Raw genomic sequence first — 18,278 nt, 5'->3', positions numbered from 1 at the left:
ACCCTGGTGCCCCTGGGGTGCCTGCACAGACATCCTGGCTGGGGTCTCACTGTGCATGTCCAGCAGCAGCTCCCCAGCTTGTCCCCCTCTTCTCCCAGCCCCTTGCCTACATTAAAGCCCCTTTGTGCCACTCGTGCCAAATCCCCCGCTGCCGTCGTGCCAAATCCTCCGCCACCAACGTGCCAAATCCTCCAGCACCATCCAGCCCAAAATAGCCACGGGCTCACCTGAGCAGGGGCGGGGGGGCTGGGGCTGCTTGCCTGCCCTCATCCCACTGCTCCATATTAATGAGCCCCCTCCTCCTCCTCCCGTGCCCGGCTCCGCAGTCGGGGCTGCTGCCGTACCTGAGCGCAGCGAGAGGAGGCCACCGGCGCTCGGTGCCAGCCGCCCTCGCCATGGCCGGCTGCTCCCCCATCCTCCAGCTCGGGCTCTTGCTCCATGCCGCCTGCCTTTGCCTGGCCCAGATTGTAAGTCTTCTGCTTGGACCCCCCTGCGCCGGGCTGGGCTGGGGGACAGAGAGGGGATGGAGAGGGAATGGTCCCCATCTCCCCCGTCGCAGATGCTCGCTTGCAGTGCTGAGCATCCCTGGGACTTTCTGCTTATTTCCCCAGCACCTTTCCTTCACTTTTCCCAGGAATGTGGGGGGTGGGAGCAGCCCCCAGCCGGGACCCACAGCCCCAACCCACTGGGGACCTCTCTGTGCCGAAAGCTGCCTCCAGTCCCATGGGATAAGGACAGGGCTGGGCTGCATGCCTTGAAATTTGGGAGTTATTAGCTAAACAAGTTGAGCTTTATTTTCCCCTTGGGGTAATGATGGGGGTCTCTCTGGTGCTTCCCTCCCCAGCGGCTGCCAGATCTTCTGCCTCCCATCACCAGGAAAATGCTTATTTTATTCTGCTTTGCTGGGACACGCTGCGGAGCTGGGCTGAGGGGGGCTGAGCAGTACTAAGGGGGGTTCTGACCCTCCAGGGACTGCCCTGGGGCTCTGTGGGGGCTTGCTGAGGGGCAGCAGGGAGGAACACCAGCGGCAGAGGGGCTGGGGGTCCTGGTGGGCTCTCGGGACTCACCCAGGGGCAGGAGAAGATGTATCAGAAAGAAGCGAAGGCAAGGTGTCCCCCTGCTCCTGGGGTGAGTGATGCGAGTGGGGCAGGCGGTGCTCCTCCTGGGATCCCATTTGTAAAGAGGAAAAATCTCCCTGCCTTGCAAACTGCAAAAATCAGATTTTCAGGAAAGATTTTTGGAAAAATCTTCTCATGTGGCTCCTGAGCTGCCTGCCGGCACAAACAGCCTTGTTGCGGAGAGCTGGGGTGGGGTGGGGGGCAGCTCCCTTCCTAAAGCAGCCCCCCGGGATGCCCATGGGCTTGTGGTGGCAGGGTCTGGCCGGGGCAGTGGGCTCGGGTCGGAGCAAGAGGGACGTGGGAGCTCTTGGAACTATTTGGAACCATTTGGAAATCATTGGGGCAGCACAAAGGTGTCATTCATGGGTGCTCCCAGGGACCGGTGCTCGCTCCCACCCCAACCACTGGTTTCGCTTCCAAGGTGCAGCCGGGGCTTTCCTGGTCCTGTGACCAAACCAGCAACACCTCTCATGCTTATATATTTCACTTTAAAATAAATAAGTGACAGAGGAGTCGCAGGCATGCAGCCCCAGCCAGCCTGTCTGGTTTTCATTTCCAGGAACACCAGGGGTTCGGTCTCTGGGACTGGAGTCTCTCCCCCCCAAACACACCGTTAGGATAACAGAGATTTCTTTGCAAAGTCGCTCCTGCGGAGCCCTGAGCAAACCTCAAAGCTGGGGCCAGGCTGCTCGGGGAGCTCCGCTGCCGCCGGCTGAATGGGGCTTTTGTGTGATGCTGTGGAGTGGTGCTGTGGGCAGCGAGCCAGCCCAGTGCAGGAGCACTGCTCTCACGGAGGGGCTCGAGGGTCCCCGTTTCGTGCTGGAGCTTCAGGCACCTAAATCCTGCTGGTGTTCTTCGAAATCCCGGGGCTGGGTTGTACCCCCAAGACGAGAGGGGCCTTTGCAAGCGCTGCCATCGCCCCGTCGAGACCCTGCTCTGTCGGGGCAGGAGGGGGGAACGATGGGGTAGAAACTGGGCAGGGGATGGGGTGCTGGTTATGGCAATGTGGGGGAAGATATCCTGGATTTCTGCATCCATGCCCTTGCTGGGGGGCACGACCTGTGGAGAGGGGCAGAGCTCTGATGCCTTGGGGTGCTCACTCCATCCCAGCTCTCTGGAGGCAGGTCCCCAAGCACGTGCTGGTGGCAAGCGCTGCGCCCTGGGCTCCCCTTGACCCCAGCATCTCTCGGGGTCCTGCTGCTCCTTCCTGAATGTGGGTCCCATCCCTTTTTCCCCTTAGCGAGGGCCACCAGGAGAGCCCGGCCCGCGAGGGCCCCCCGGTCCCCCAGGAGTGCCGGGAGCTGATGGCATTGACGTAAGTATGGCGCAGCCGGGAACCTGTGCGGGCTGGAGGGGGGGAGGGAGGGGACCTGCAGCACAAAGAGGGACATTGTGTCGGGGCAGAGGCTCGGCACAGGGCAGAGGATGCCGATGCCGTGCGGTTCCCGCACTGTGCTGCTCCTGGGCTGGGGCAGATGGAGCATCCCCGGCTTTGCCAGTGGCAAAGTGATGGCAGAGTGATGGCACTGGGGAGTGCAGCTCCTGCACCGCCCTCCATCCACCTCCCCAGCATGGCAGCCCGTGGCCTCCTGGCCACCTTGGGAAATGGGGCCTGAAGTGGTTTTTGAGGAGCACAGTGACCGGGAGGTTTTGGTGCAGGGTGCTCGGGGCACCCGTGGCTGGGCAGTGGAGAAGCCTGGAGGGGTTGGGTGCAGGGATCAGCCCAGAGATGCCCAGTGAGGAGGGGGATCCGGGGGCTGCGGGGAACAGGACACCCAGGTGAGGAGTCCTTAGAGCAGCGACGTGGCTCCGGACCCTCCCCGGGCTGTGGGGAGGGAGCCTGAACAGAGGGGAGATCTGTGAGCCAGCAGAAAGTGCCCTTTCTCTGAGACTTGCGCCCAGGGTGTTATTTTAGTGCTATTTATACCCAGAACAGCCACAGCCCTCCCACAACCCCAGCACAACCCTCTCTTCTCAATGCCGGCCCCATCCTGACCTGGCTGACACGTTGGGGGATCCAGCATCTTGCTCCGGCTTGTGGAGGTGGATGGGGGACATGGGTCCTGAGCCCTCTGTGCTGCCGGGCCTGGCTCTGTGGGGTGACAGACCCCTTTTTACAGCCTTCTTCTCTTTCCCCAGGGTGACAAAGGCCCTGCTGGAGCCCCTGGGTCCCCGGTAAGTACCCATGCCTGCCCACAGCTCCCCAGTGGTCTCTTTCCTTCTCAAGGAGCAACTTCCAATCTGCCCCTACACCTCTCCTCTTTTAAAGGGTGTCAAGGGGGAGCCTGGAGCCCCTGGTCCAGACGGATCCCCAGGGAAGCCGGGCATTGACGTAAGTACCACCCCCCCACGCCCACCCCAGCATCCCTGGCCACAGCCCCCGGGTCACAGCAGGGTCTTTTTCTGTTGCATATAAGAAAGTGCCAAAATCCTTTGGTGTGGGAGCTGAAAGCACCCTCTGAATCACAGCAAACACAGGCAGAGCACGCAAAGGGCTGCTGCCACCCTCTCCCACTGCCCAGGCTCCGAAAGTGTCCCCCCTCCTCCACCCCATGCAGGTGAGACCTGTGCCAGGAGAGCTACAGCACGGCACCGACACCCCTGAGCACAAAAAAGCTTTTCCTTGTCCTTTACAGCAACTGCTGCCCTGAGCCCTGGTTCAGCTCTTGTTTCTCCCAGAATAAATCTGGAGCAACCCCGTGTCCCACTCCCCTCCCCGGAGCCACCCCCTTGGCACCCACATTGGTGGCATCAGTGACTTCCCCACTGTCCCTTCCCCAGCAGCAGCAGAGCCCAGGGCAGAGGTGGTAGGTAGAAAGGGGGCTGAGCTGCCCCCTTGCCCTGCCTTGATGCAGTGCTGGGCCAACTCATGGCCCCACGCTCCCTCCCCTGGGGTACGCAGGGCTGTGTGATGGGTGCCCGGGGAGGTTTGGGTGCCTGTCCCCCATCCCCAGTGCAGTGCTGCACGGGTGAGCACCTGTGAGCACCAGAAGGTGCTCATCAAAAGGAAACCCAAAATACAGAGTCCTCTTTTGAGTCTCTGGGCAGCACTTCATAAATCTTTGGGGGTTTAGTTATCCTTCAATAATAAATGAATAGAATAATAACTATCATTACAAGCATGCATTATTCATCCAGGCTAATCTTCCTGCAAAAGAGGTTGGCTCCCTTGAATGTGGATGCAGAGCAGAGGGGGGCTGGGGGGCTCTCCACCCGTGCCATGCCCGGCAGCGTGCAGATGTTAGCCCGTGAGTGATGCTCAAGCCGTCAGGCACAGGGATCCCAACCTGGCACGGGTGCAGCCCTCGCCTGGCTGGAGCGAGGGACAGGGGAGCCAGGGAGTGACTTGGAGTTGATATAATCGAGGTCACGGATGGGCCAAGCTCCGTGCTGGGGCTGGGGCAGCTGTGCAGGATGTGCCCAGCAGTGCCAGGGTCCCTGCTGAGCCCCGGCGTGGGGTCTCAGCGCAGGGCAGCTCCCAGGGGCTGCAGAGCATTGCTGCGAGGTTCTGTGCCATCGGGGCTGGGGTCCAGGCACTGGCTTCATCTCCAGGTTTGCTGCCTGATGTGCGCAGCAGCGATACGCACAAATTCCCCGCTAATAACCCTTGACCCCTCACGATGGAAAGAGCCCCAGCAAAAACGCCTGGCTGGAGAGCAGAAGGGCTGGCGATAACCTCCTGCCATCTCTCCTCTTGCAGGGCCTGACGGGAGCGAAAGGGGAGCCAGGGCCCATCGGTGGGCCAGGAGTTAAAGTGAGTGAGGGGCTGCTCCGGGGCAGCCGCTCCGGGCTCCCACCTTCCCTGCCCGGAGCCTGGCCAGGCTGGGACCAGCCCCGCCACCGTGGAGGGGATGCACGGATGCAGGAATTGGGTGATGGAGTGTTTGGCAACGCGGGGCACTGGGGCTGGGGCCAGGGAGGGATGAATTTTAGCAGCGGATCAGGGCTTGGCAGAGCCAGACCTTCCTGTTTCGGCTCCTGACTCTCCCCTTCTGTCCTGGCAGGGCCAGCCCGGACTCCCAGGGCTGCCAGGGCTCCCCGTGAGTATTTGCCTTTCCTGTGGGCACCAGTGATGCGCCCGCTCCTGGTTCCAGCACCCACTCCCTCAGCACCCACGAGTGGGGTGGGAGCGGAGTGGGGATCCAGCCCCATCCCCCCAAGCTGCATCCTTGGTGGCGGCATGAACATTGCCCTGCTCGGGGCAGGAATGCTGGTGGTTTTGGGGGAGTTGGACCATTTGGACCAACCGTGTCTTTCTTCTTGTTGCAGGGTCCTTCGCTGCCAGGACCACCCGTAAGTGCCATGATCGTGGGGCTGGGGTGGGCGGTCAGGGACCCTGCCTGGAGTTGCACTGGAAGAGCTCAAATCTCAGCAGCCCCAAAGGGGGGGTCTCAGGGCTTGAACTCTCTCACCTGGTCAATGTCTCTCTTCTCTTTAAGGGGCTTCCAGGCCAGGTTGGCCTTCCTGGAGAGATTGGAGTGCTGGGACCCAAGGTGAGGGGCCAGGAGGGGGCATGGGAACCCCCCTGCTCCTTACACCAGCGTCCGCTTCTCTGCACTTCAGGGCTCCTGGGGTAAACAGGGATGACCCCATAATGTCGGAGTGGGGTCCTACAGTGGGGACAGAGGGGTGATGGACCCTGTGCCTGCAGCCAGTCCCCTCATGCCATCCATCCCCTCCTAGCTCATGGCTGGGGGATGCCCCAGTTCCTGCTGTGACAGCCTGGGTCTCTGGTGCTTCGTCACCCTTCTCCACCCCAGCTCTGGCAGTACCTGCCACCTTCCCACCTGCTAAATCTCCTTTCCTGGGATTGTTCTTTTCTAGGGTGACCCCGGACCCGATGGCCCACGGGGTCCCCCAGGCCCTCCAGGGAAACCTGTGAGTATCTCCACAGTCACCAGCATTTTCTGTGGGAGGGAGAAGCTTCCACCCTGGCTCAGCCCAGGGCTGGAGCTGGGACTCGGGCTCTGGCACCCACCTCCTGCCCCGTGCCTTGCTCCCTTCCCTCCCAGGTGTAACATTCACCCCTCCTGTAAAATACTGCTGGTATTAACCCCTGGATGCTGATGGTCTCCTTCCCTCCAGGGCCCCGCGGGACACATCCAGGGAGTGGAAGGCAGCGCTGATTTCTTGGTGAGAGCTGCCATTACCTTGTCCCTTCCGCAGGCTTTTGCAGGGTAATGGCCACTGGAAGGACGTGTGCTGCCCTGGCCTGAAATGCAGCCACCAGTGTCATTTGGTAACTGGGGGCTCGATGGGGCGGGGAGGAGCAGGGTCCCCAGCTGATACTGTGCTGTGAGCAGTGGGTCCCCTTGTGTCACCGCACAGCCCGGCTTCACTGCGTGGTGTGGGAGCCTGTCCCTCCCAGCATGGCTTCTCCGCAGCCTCTGGGTCCTTTCCCAACTCAGTCTGTGCTTCTTCCCCACCAGTGCCCGACCAGCTGCCCACCAGGTCCCAAGGGCCCCCAGGGACTGCAGGGGCTGAAGGTAAGGGAGCCCTGGGGCTGCCAGGGAGTCAACAGGGACTGTCACCTCCAGTGGGCTGTGCCTCAATGGAGGAGCCTTCCCCAGCCAGGAGGCACAGGGAGCTCAGGAGCTGCTGTGCTCCCCTGGGAGCACGAGGACATGTGTGCACGGAGAGCCCTGGGGACAAAGGTGCTATGGGAGAGGTTCCCTGCAGCTCCCCAGCTCCTGGCAGCCCCTTCCTGGGGAGCGAGACCCTGTGCCAAAGCCCCAGCCCCCGCCGTGCCACTGCCAGGCTCCCTGTGCTGCAGAGCCTGGAGGATTAAACCCGGTGAGCATCCCCACCGCACTGCCTTAAAGCTGTGGGATGCTGAGCCCTACCATGTCACTGGTGGGATGCTGAGCCCTGCCATGTCACCAGTGGGATGCTGAGACCTACCACGTCACTGGCAGGATGCTGAGCCCTGCCATGTCACCAGCGGGATTCTCAGCCCAGCCACATCACCAGTGGGATGCTGGGCCCAGCCATATCACCAGCAGGCACCCCAGGGTGGGACGTGGTGGGCAGGGTGACTCTGGGTGATGTGGCCATCAGGGAACTGCCTCAGCCCTGCTGCTCTGCCCAGGGATGCTCACGATCTTCCTCTTTGTCCCTAGGGTCACAGAGGCCGCCCTGGTGCCCTCGGGGAGCCCGGCAGGCAGGGCAAGCAGGTGAGTGACCTCTCCAGCAGCTTCCCGGCAGGAGCCAGGTGTGCCTGCCTCTGGGGGAGTGGGGCTGGACCGGAGGGCATGGGGCTTTGGGAAGAGAAAGGGGGAAGGAAGGAAAGGGGTGGGAGAGAGAGGAGGGAGTTCTAGGGCTGGGAGACAGAGGGTGGGCAGGGTGGTCTTTCCACAGTGGCTCCCTGGGAGGGACACTTGTCCCCATCTGCCAAGTCCAGTTGCGGGGGTCTTGGGTGCCCAGGGTGGTTTGTACCCCTGCTCCACCCCGACACTCACCTCTCTTACCTCCATCCCTCCCCAGGGCCCCAAGGGTGACGTTGGCGTTTCTGGAGAACAAGGCATCCCTGGCCCTCCGGTAACATACTTATTTCTCTTGCCTGCTCTGCCCTCCGTGTGCCCCAGGGGCTGGGGGCAGCCAGTTTGTGCTTGGCCCCAGACACTTGGGGATATGACCCCAGTGTGTCTCTGCTCCTGGGGACCCACCACTGGGACCAGAGAGAAATCTTCGTCCCATCCATCTTCCTCCTCCCAGCCATGGAGTTGGCACCAGGAGGGTGGCAAAGCTGCATCCTGATGGATCCCTGAGCACCTCGGTCGTTGGCGCATGTTAACACGGATAACACATCGGCCAGGGACAAATTGCTCATGTACACTGAGCCCCCCTGACCCCACCTGAACGGGGGGTGCAGTGTCCAGCGCACCGCGGGGGTGTGGGGATTAAAGCTGCTTGAGCTCGCTGAGCGTTTAGAAGATGAAAAGCAATTAAGGGGCTGAGCCCCTCCGGTCTGGGAAAGGGCAAAACCGCTTTGAAGCCAAGAGCTTTGGTGGGGGAAGCAGCACCAGTTTGGGCCCGTTGCCGTTATCGAACCGACAGCTGGAAAGGCACCTGGTGGGGGGCTGCAGAATTAGGAGCGAGCGGCGGGACTGCAATACCTGGCGTTTGGCAAACCCGGCTGATTGCCAGTACCGGCTTTTCCTCTAATTGCGGCTTCCCCCTGGGCTGCTCCTGGGGCTGTTTCCAGCTGAACTGGCTGTTGTTTCCTTCCCCGCAGGGACCGCAGGGCCTGAGGGGTTACCCTGGGATGGCGGGACCCAAGGGCGAGACGGTGAGTGCCGGTGGGATGCAGGGGCAGCTGTGCCTGGCTCTGGGGGCAGGGGGACCAGCTGCCGTGGTGATTCTTCCAGCCTGGCGGCTGCTTCCCAGGAGCATCACTAACGCGGCTGTTTGGCCATCCCGGGGAGCTGGATGCTGCCTCTTGCTAGTGGGGTCAGACCTGGCTGGGGGCTGAGGTTGGGATGGGACGAATTCACCCCCACCCCATGCTTTCTTTGCAGGGTCCTGCTGGTTACAAGGGGATGGTCGGGACCATCGGAGCGGCTGGGCGGCCGGTGAGTGCCCTCCCTCATCCCAGGGGCTGTGGGGCAGGTGGGGGACCCCACACTTCACTGCTCAGCCCCTGTCTTTCTCCTCTGCAGGGCAGGGAAGGCCCCAGGGGACCACCTGGGGACCCCGGTGAGAAGGGAGATCTGGTAGGTAACCTACCCCATGGGGAGGGCAGCGCTGTGTGATGCCAATGCCCCCTTTTGCCCCGCTCCCTGGCACGGAGCGGGGCTCTGCTGGGGTACCCTTGGTGGGCATCTCCTCCCTCTCCCAGCTCCATATCCTGCACCAAGAAGGCAGCTGGAATAATAATGCTGGCTCTCTCCTGTTCTAGGGTGGTCGTGGCATCAGGGGCCCCCAAGGAGACATCGGCCCCAAGGGGGAGAATGTAAGTACAGCCGGCGGCACCCCCACCCGCATCTAGGGCTGAGCCCCTTGCAAGGGGAAAATCACTCTGTCCTGTTTGGGGCCATCCTGCTCCTTGCACCCTGGCTCAGCAGAGGGCTGGAGTGTCCCCACCATGAGCTTTTTGCACCCACCATGACCCTTTCAGTCCCTCTCGGAGGTGTCAGACTGAGCGATTCTTCCCCCTTTTGCAGGGTCTCCCGGGCATTGATGGCAAAGACGGGACCCCAGGTATCCCAGGCACGAAGGTGAGCTGCTGCGGGCAGGGGCTGCTGGGTGCTGCCTGCACCGGGAATGGGGAATGGGCATGTTCCTTGTACCAGCACTTGCTGGAAATAACTGGGATGGCAAGTGGCATAAGGTTCCCACCCTTGATGTGGCATCTCCTGACTAGCGGAGTGTGGCTGTCCCCAAGGGGTAAAGGGCAGAGTCCCCCTTTGACCAGGAGTCCCTTGTCCCACCCATGGACACCTCATTTCTGCATCTTTCTCCATCACATGGTAACACCCTCCCTGTCCCTCTCAGGGTGGCATGGGACAAGCCGGCCGCCCAGGAACACCGGGACACCGGGGACAAGCTGTGAGTATGGGAGGGTGGGATCCCCCCACCCAGGCAGGTACCCCATTACCAGTGGGGTGCACCCCCAGCTGCGGGTGATGCCAGGGTGTGGGGTCAGCACCCAGCACAGATGCTGCCGCAGGGCAGAGTGCTGCCTCTGGTGCTGTGCTCAAGGTTTGATCCTGGTTTTATTTCTACAGGGCTTGCCAGGGCAGCCGGGAAGCAAAGGTGGCCCAGGAGACAAGGTGGGTCTGGGGCAGCCAGGACCAGAGTGACCCCCTCCCAGCGTCCTGCAGCCCTGTTCACCCTACACGGTGCTGCGGCAGCTTCCACGCTCCATCCCTAAGCCCACAGCCTTGTCCGCATGCTGTCCCCTCCCTGTCCTTGCTGTCCCTGAACCCCCTGTTTCCTCATTGCAGGGTGAAGCAGGTGCTCGGGGCCATCCTGGCATCACCGGTGCCCCAGGGCAGATTGTAAGTACAGAGGGGTCACCATGTTCCTCCCGGGCATGGTCTGGGGGTTGCTCTCTCTCTTTCCCCTCTATTTGCTGTCAAACAGAAAGCAGATTTGGGCATTTTATCCTCCCCCTCAACCCCCCTGCCCTTTCTCCTGCCTCTGCCCCCTCAGCAGCTTCCTCACGGGGGAAGCCCTTGGGGCCACATCCAGCCCTGCATCCAGCACCTCCTTGGCCACGCGGTGCAGTGGCAGCCCTTGGCGTGGCTGCAGGGGACAAGGACAGGGCCACACGTTCCTTGGGGAAGGATGAAGGGCAGATGACGGCATGCAAATCCAAGAGAAGCGGCTGGTCTGGGGACTTTTGTTGTTCTTGTTTTTTTCCTCCCCTCTTAGGGTGAGCCTGGACCTCGGGGTGAGCAGGGACCGCCGGGTGTCCCTGGGATGAAGGTGAGTCCGGGGCACCGCAGGGTTTGTGGCACTGCCAGGAGCTGCCCCTGACTCTGCTCTCTTCCCGGGTCTCCGCAGGGTGACCGGGGCGAGCGTGGCCTCGTGGGCCCCCCCGGCGAGCAGGGAAAAGCGGTGAGTTGTGCCCGCAGCCGGGCTGGGAAACGGGCTTCGCCTTGGCACAGCTCAGGGATGCTCAGCCCCGGGCGTGCGGCTGGGGAGGAGGGATGGGGACAGCGGGGCATGGCTGGCACCGCCTGCAGGGACCGCTTGCTTTGATCGTGGCCGGGGTCAGTCACGCGCCCGTCCCGCTGTGCCTGGCTGCCGGGGTGAGGGATTAGCCGATGGGGCAAGTAGCGTGGGGATTAGTGGTCCCGGGGCCATGCTGGGTTTGCAGCCCCAGCTGGGAGAGGAATTTCCTCCCAGCCCGGTGAGGGGCTGCCTGGCCCCTCTCAGAGGCTTTCCCAAGGTGGAAAATGGCCAAAAAGCAGCCTTTGTCCCTCTGGCTTCCTGGGGGATGGGGCCCCATCCATGGCGAAGCCCCCTGCCTTGACACAGCTGGAGGGGAGGCTCCTTCATCATTCTCTGAGCTATCCCCCCAAGAGGCTGGATTCGGGGCAGGTTGGGATGCTGTGGGGCAGCCTGGACCACTGAAGGCAATGGGGAGCTGCTCACCCATCTCATTGCCATGGGGAGGATGCCCTGATGGGGGAGGAGGGTCTTCCCACTGCCTCTTCTCACTCATTTTTCTCTTTTTCCCACGTTACCTTGATTTCTAGGGGCCGAAGGGTGAGCAGGGTCCACCGGGGATCCCAGGACCCCAAGGTCTGCTTGGAGTCAAAGGAGACAAGGTGACTGCTCCTGGTGCGGGAGGTGGGCTGCTCTGGGGTCCAGCTCAGGGAAGCTGCGCTGAGCTGGGCTGACCCCTCCTTGCCTTTCTCCAGGGCTCCCCAGGGAAAACCGGCCCCAAAGGCAGCATTGTGAGTACATCACCCTCGGTGAATTGGTGGGGAATCGCTGACACCCACGTCTAACAGGGCTGGCACCCACCTCTGCAGGGGGCTGACACCAGCGACACCATGCGCTCTCTCCATCAATCCCCCTGGCATCCCGGTGGGGCACAGCGGGTGCCAAGGGGGTTAAAGCGGCTGTGGGGGAGGTGGGTGCTGGCAGCGAAGGTTCTCATTTCTCATTGCTTTGCCTCTAGGGAGACCCCGGTGTTCATGGCCTGGCGGGGCTGAAGGGAGAGAAGGTGGGTCCCTGTCGGTGGTTCCTGGGCTGGGGTGGAGGGACATGGGCCGGACAGGGGTCCCTGCCCACGCTGGGGTCTCCTGCCCAGCACGGCCCCAGGCACTGCAGCACTGCACCCCAGTGCAGCTGCGGTTGCACTCCTGGCTTGTCTTTGTGCCTCCCCCCACCTGCACCTCTAAATTCATGTCGTCTCCCCATTGCATTTCTCGTGTCCTCTGTCCCCAGGGTGAATCGGGCGAGCCAGGGCCGAAGGGACAGGTGAGTGACGGGGGGCTTGAGGGCGAGGGGCTCCCCATACCTTCGTGCCGGGTGGCTCTGCAGGAGCTGCGGCTGGAGGCGATCCTCCTGACCAAGGCAGCGGTGATCCTTGGAGCTGGTGCATGCTGCACACTGGTGGCCTCAGAGAGTATTTTCTCTGGAGAAGGGCTTCAGTGACCACGTTCAGCCCTGGATGTGGGTTCAGACCCTCTTTGGGGTTCAGAGCCTGGCTGCGGTGATTGGTACTGGAAGCCTTGTGGGTCTCAGGGCAGGGCTGAGCTCCCCACTCCTGATGCCGCTCTCCATCCCCACTGCAGCAAGGCATCCAGGGCGAGCTCGGCTTCCCCGGCCCCTCGGGGGATGCAGGAGCACCCGGCGTACGAGGCTACCCGGGACCCCCTGGCCCACGAGGACTCGTTGGGGAGCGTGGTGTGCCGGGGATGCCAGGCCAGCGGGGCATAGCGGTGAGTACCCCCAGCACCCCGCATTCCCTCCGCGCCTCCCGCACCACGCAGGTAGTGTCCCTCTGCCATCAGCTTGTTCAGCGCTGCAGGTGAACTGCCTCCCACCTTTTCTTACCAACCCATTCCTCTGGGAAAAGGCTGCCCTTTGGCTCAGGAGCTGCCAGTGCTCCCCCATGAGCTCTCCAGGAGGGCTGAGCTGCGATCCTGCCTTTCTGGAAAAGAAGAATTAATTATTTCTCACTGCATACAGCACCAGCAGCAGGCTTACCTCCAACATGTGCCTTTGCAGCCTGCCCGGAGACAAAATTTTTCCATAGAACCCTCCTTTTAGACTTGCAAAATGGGACCACAGAAAGTTAACGCTGGGAGCAGGTTGTAGCGTGGCCAGGCATGGTGTGAGCTGGGGCTGGAGCACTTGTCCTGGGACCAAGCAGGAAAAGAAGAAGGGTGGGAAGGTGGCACTGGGTGCATGGGGGGTGCTCTGAGCTGGAGGGTCAGGATGGGACCAGCTCTGCGGGTGCAGATGGGGACAGAAGGAGCCATCTCCCTTTACGGCATGTCCCTCCTTTCACTGCTGGCAGGGTCGGGATGCCGGGGACCAGCACATCGTTGACGTGGTCCTGAAGATGCTGCAAGGTGAGGGGGCAAGTGGGGCACCGCTGGCCTGGTGGCTGCCTCCGTGTCCCATCCCGCATCCTCTCTCTGCCCTACAGAGCAGCTGGCAGAGGTGGCAGTCAGTGCCAAGAGAGCTGCCCTGGGTGGAGTCGGTGCCATGGGACCCCCCGGACCCCCCGGTCCCCCAGGGCCACCTGGTGAGCAAGGCCCACATGGACCCATGGGACCTCGAGGTGTCCCTGGCATCCTGGGTGCTGCTGGGCAGATCGGCAACGTAGGACCTAAAGGTAGGTGGGGGGTGGTCGTACCCACACCATGCCGGACAAAATACCCTCCCTGGGGCTGATACTGCTTCCTCCTGCCACACTTGACCCCCACCCCAGTCCCTGAGCATGGGCAGCCCCCTCCCCAGCTCTGCAGGGTCTGTGTTTCAATCTGCAGCTCCTGCAAGTCCTTCCCTCCCGGTTTCTTTCCCTGCAGGGAAGCGAGGCGAGAAGGGTGAGCGGGGAGACACTGGCCGTGGCCACCCAGGCATGCCAGGACCCCCGGGGATCCCAGGTAAGCCCCCCTGCCCCCAGCATGGACCACGGGTCCCTGCTGGGCAGCACAGCCCTGTGCCCCTTGGTGGGATGAGGAACCCAGCAGCGGTTTGGGAGCTTCTGGCCCATCCCTGCAAACCTGCATGGGTTCATCCCGCACATCTCCGACCTGTAGCGCCCTTTGCTGCCTCCTCGCTGCCCACAGCTCTGCCAGCTGCTCTCCTGGCCCCTCGGCATTGCTCGCTTAGAATCATTTAGGTTGGAAAAGACCTTTGAGATCATCAAGTCCAACCATTACCCCAGCACTGCCAAGTCCATCAATAGACCACGTCCCTAAGCACCTCGTCTACATGTTTTTTAAACATCTGCAGGGATGGAGACCCCACCCCATCCCTGGGCAGCCTGTTGACTACCCTTCCAGTGAAGAAATTTTTCTTAATATTCTAAATCTCTCACGGTGCGACTTGAGGCTCTTTCCTCTTGTCCCGTTGCTTGTTGCCTGGGAGAAGAGCACTTGCCGTGCTGCTCCGCTAACGCATCCCCATCCCCACTGGCAGCGTTCCCTGCATCCCAGCCCCTGCTCTGCCCCGGCACAGCCTGGGCTCAGCACCCACTCACCCGCTGAGGACCACGCTCCCGTTGCAGGTCTCCCCGGCATCCCTGGCCACGCGCTGGATGGCAAGGCTGGTGAGCGGGGCTTGCCGGGCTCCCCGGGAGAGGCTGGCCGGCCGGGCTTGCCGGGTCCCACTGGCTTGCCGGGCTTCTGCGAGCCGGCCGCCTGCCTGGGAGCCTCGGCGTACGCTGCTGCACGCCTGACCGAGCCCGGGGCTGTCAAAGGACCCATCTACTGAAGAGGCACCAGCACTGCAGCAGACCTGGCTGGCAAACCCGTGCCAGGGCTGGCAGCAAAAAGACCAGAAAACTGCAAATCCATAGGGAGCGACCTCTGCCCATCCCGGCTGTGGGAGGGTGCTGGGCTTGGGGCAGCTGCCGGAGGGGAAACGCAGCCTCGGGAATTTAATTTGGTGTAGGCATCACCCCCCTCCCACAGCTGGGGGGACGGGGAGGAATAAAGAAAGGTCACGCCAAGTCCTGTCCTCATTACTGGGATTCATTACCTGCCCGCCCTCCGCTCCCTGTGCCCCTTCCCAAAGAAATAAATTCTCTTTTATACAAACCCTCTCACTGTTATGTCCTGCTTGGTGCTGAATCGGCTCATTGCTCATTTCCTTTTTGCCCCCCTCCTTTTTTTTTTTTTTTTTTTTTTTTTAAAAAAAAGAACAACCAAAAATTGTGTTTTGATAATTTAAGACTTACCAGATTCAGCCTTCTTCACTGCTGGGCACTCACAGAGCTGTAAATCTTTGTAAAATAGGATTATTTTATAACTATGAACAGAGACCCACCAACTTTTTTAAAAATGGACAATAAAAATTAGATGAATTGTCAATGAACTGATGTGTTGATTTCTTTGCATTAAACCAGGACTATACTGGGAAGGGGGATTATCTGAGGGCTGAAATTCCCTTTTCTCTTGCTTCAAGGCTCTTATTGGGTGTCTCAATTGCTCATTCCCATCCTCGGGAATGATTTCAACTGCTCCATAGGTTGCTTAAGCAAAAGCTCATTATTTTTTTTTTTCTTCTTCTTGCACCACTGCAAATGTGCAGAGGAATTTGTTGCCCCTGAACTCCCCGGGTTGGAGACTGAGTAAAGTTACCAGAAATGCATCGGGCACCTTCAAGTTAGACCAAGTCGGCCCAAGGCCCCTCGCAATCAAATGGGCCAGAAAACTATTAGCAGCCTTGCAAAGGGTATTGATCTTTTAATAGTTAAAAAGGAAGCCTGCGGCTCTAACAGGATCCGCAGGTGTCTTTCTCATTATTGCCATCGACAGCAGAAAGGATTAAAGCTGTGTGGCGGGAGCAATGGGGCTTCGCTTTGTAAGATAAATAAAAATCAATTTTTGTTTATTAGCAAAGCATGTTCAGCTTGGCAGGGTAACAAATCCCAGGGAGTGGCGGTGGGAAAGCCTGGCTGTGTCCCTCCCGTGGCACTGAGCATCGCTGCCACCAGCCCTGGGACCACCCACAAGTCGCAGCCCCACCGGGCACGCTTCAGGAGGAGGGGGCTAATCCTGGCAAGGACCAGCTCCCAGCCCAGGCAGACCCAGCACCGTCTACTCTTCCCTCACACACCTCACTGCGTAGCAGAGCGCTCTCCCACATGGATCTATATCTGTCCCCATGTCCCCAGACTCTTCAGAAGCATCCTCCACTCCTCCTCCATTTAAATTACCTTCTCTGTGTCCTTTGCAAACCCCTGCCTTGTCACTTAACGTGCAATCAGTTAACTTTGAGGGGACAGTCCTTCATTAAAAAAAAAAAAAAAAGTAAGTTTGGAAGTGAATTGCAAATGTTTTATTTGCAAGCTGGAATTTAATCAAGGAATTAAGAAGGCTGCATACTAATTAGGGGCCAGACTAGTTGCTTCCAATGAGTGGCAAACGCGCTCTGAATCTGCCTCTTCATCAGAGCCCTCATAAATATTCATCCAATAAATAGCAGATTGGATGCTATTACAGAGACAAGAGAGATTGAAACCCAAGTATCTGTGGAAATGAAACAGCTGGAAAGCGTCCAATCTCTGCCCCAAATAATAACAAATCATTATTAGGAGGGGTGAAGGAATAGCCTTGTTGAGCACTTGTCTCCATTTCTGGACAAATGGGGAGATTCATCATCATTCTTTTCAGGGAGGAATTCAGGTTATTAAACCCTTTCGGGGACAGCCAGGGGCCGGGCTTACCCCTGCCTCCAGCTGTGCAGCACATCTGGGGCCACATCCCGGCTGCGCAGCCCGAATCACACCCATGTCTGTATTTTTGTCCGCCACAGGAGGGCGCTGCAGCCCGCTGAATCCTCCATTCCCAGGGAGCCACCCCCGGGCTACTGCCACCAAACGCGGCTGTCACCCCTGGCGGTCCCCCCATCCCCGCACAGGGCTGTGCTCTCCCCCTCGCCATTAGGGGAAAGGGAGAAACCCACCCCCTACCCCCCCCACCGCTGGGATGAGCACAGCAGGGTGGGAAGATGCAGAGGGGAAGGGAACCAGGGGCGCAGAGGAGAAGGGGGGGAACCAGGGGCGCAGAGGAGAAGGGGGGGGGGGGGGACCAGGGGCGCCGAAGTTTGCTGCAGGGATGGGACAGGAGGAGGGCTGGAAGCTGAGCTGTGGTCCCGGAGCAAGGAGAGGCTGTGGCGGACGAAGCTGCCGCTGTGCCTGCAGAGGGTCCTGGGCTGCCCGGCGCGGGGTGTGGGGGGGTGCAGGATGCTTTGCGAGACGCCCAGGGGCTCCTTGCTCTTGCACCTGAGCACACACATCCCCAGGCAACACTGGGATGGGATGGAGCAAGTGCTCCAGCACAGCCAGGGGCACTGGTCTGGCTGAGCCCACTGGTGTTCAGAGCCTCCCCAAAGGTGCCAGCTGCCGTGGTGGCCGAGGTCCCCCTCAGCAAGGGGCAGCTGTGACCTTCAGTGCATCCCTGCTCCCCTGCAAGGCAGCGCAGCCACAGCCGGGCTCTGCGCAGCCTCGGAGTCGGAGGCTGGCAAGGCCAGTGTCTGGGAAGATTAAGCTCAGGTTTTAATTAAAAGTGCTAAAGAAGCAGCTGTCTGGAGCTCTTCCTTTTTTTCTCTTCCACCTGCTCCTGCCTGAATTTGACATCATGGATTCTGCTGTGGATGGGACCATGGGGAGCCAGCCCAGGGTCCCGTCACCTCTGTCCCTGTGGTGACAGGCAAAGGGACTTGGGGCTCAAAAACCACAGCAGCTGAGAGCAGCCCGGTCTATTCACCGTCTGTAGTCACTCAGCTATCAGGGACCAGGCCATGGCCACTCATGACTTCTTGTCAAAGCAAAAATGTGTGGAATCTTTTAAAATTATTTCAAGGGGTTTAAGAACCTGCTCCCGAGCTCATCCCTGCAGCTACAAAAAGCTCCAGAAACATGAAGGTGTGGAGTCAAGCATCATCACATGGCTTTCATGTGACGGGAAAGACAAAAGGGAAGAAATGAAAAGAGATGAAGGCAGATCCCTTTGGGCTCACACCGCTTGCCCCGTCAAGCCTGCTGAGACCTCCTGCAAGAGTCACAGCTTTCATTCTCTTCCCTTCTGCTTTGAAAGCCATGGGGTGGTGGGGGGTGGGGGTGGTGATGTGTGTGTGGGGAAGGAAGTCCAATTGTAGCCTGGAGTAATTAGGGAGCCTCTGATTACTACCATTCAAGGCTGATGAGGCCGGCGGTGCTGGCTGCAGTTTGCATTTGGACAAGCACCACTTGTTCCACTCCGGGGCCACGTGCACCATTGCTGCAGCTGAATGTGCTATTAGCGCTGGGGCACAGCCCTGGCAGGAGGCAGCGGAACGGCTGCCTTCCATCCCGGCTGGACCCTTCCCACGTGTGCTGCGGGAGGAGAGAAACCCACCTGCCCAGCTCCGGGCAGCCGGAGAGCCCCGGCAGCGAGCGGCTGGGACAGGGGACATCCAGCATCTCATGGACCACCCTTGTACCCCCGGGCATCCCTAGCAGAGTGTTGCCCAGGGGAGGCATTG

The 18,278-nt window shown here is 60.4% G+C and overlaps 1 protein-coding gene across 1 annotated transcript; it reads left to right on the top strand.

The window, feature by feature from the left end:
- Positions 1-293: 293 nt before the first annotated feature.
- COL9A2 (collagen type IX alpha 2 chain) lies at positions 294-14,981 on the top strand. The gene is made up of 32 exons (XM_040587730.1): positions 294-467; positions 2,359-2,433; positions 3,258-3,293; positions 3,388-3,450; positions 4,819-4,872; positions 5,123-5,158; positions 5,388-5,411; positions 5,558-5,611; positions 5,943-5,996; positions 6,204-6,251; positions 6,548-6,604; positions 7,238-7,291; positions 7,602-7,655; positions 8,353-8,406; positions 8,636-8,689; positions 8,777-8,830; positions 9,016-9,069; positions 9,281-9,334; positions 9,612-9,665; positions 9,845-9,889; positions 10,064-10,117; positions 10,494-10,547; positions 10,626-10,679; positions 11,324-11,395; positions 11,489-11,524; positions 11,752-11,796; positions 12,021-12,053; positions 12,371-12,517; positions 13,099-13,153; positions 13,231-13,419; positions 13,613-13,690; positions 14,317-14,981. The coding sequence occupies exons 1-32, from the start codon at positions 396-398 to the stop codon at positions 14,520-14,522; spliced, it is 2,073 nt and encodes a 690-aa protein (XP_040443664.1). The 5' UTR covers positions 294-395; the 3' UTR covers positions 14,523-14,981.
- Positions 14,982-18,278: the final 3,297 nt, after the last annotated feature.

Source organism: Falco naumanni, chromosome 3 (assembly GCF_017639655.2).
Source record: "Falco naumanni isolate bFalNau1 chromosome 3, bFalNau1.pat, whole genome shotgun sequence".
In the NCBI taxonomy this organism is placed as follows: Eukaryota; Metazoa; Chordata; class Aves; order Falconiformes; family Falconidae; genus Falco; species Falco naumanni.
The sequence above is the reverse complement of the archived record's forward strand: the minus strand, read 5'-3'. Positions and strand labels throughout refer to the sequence as shown.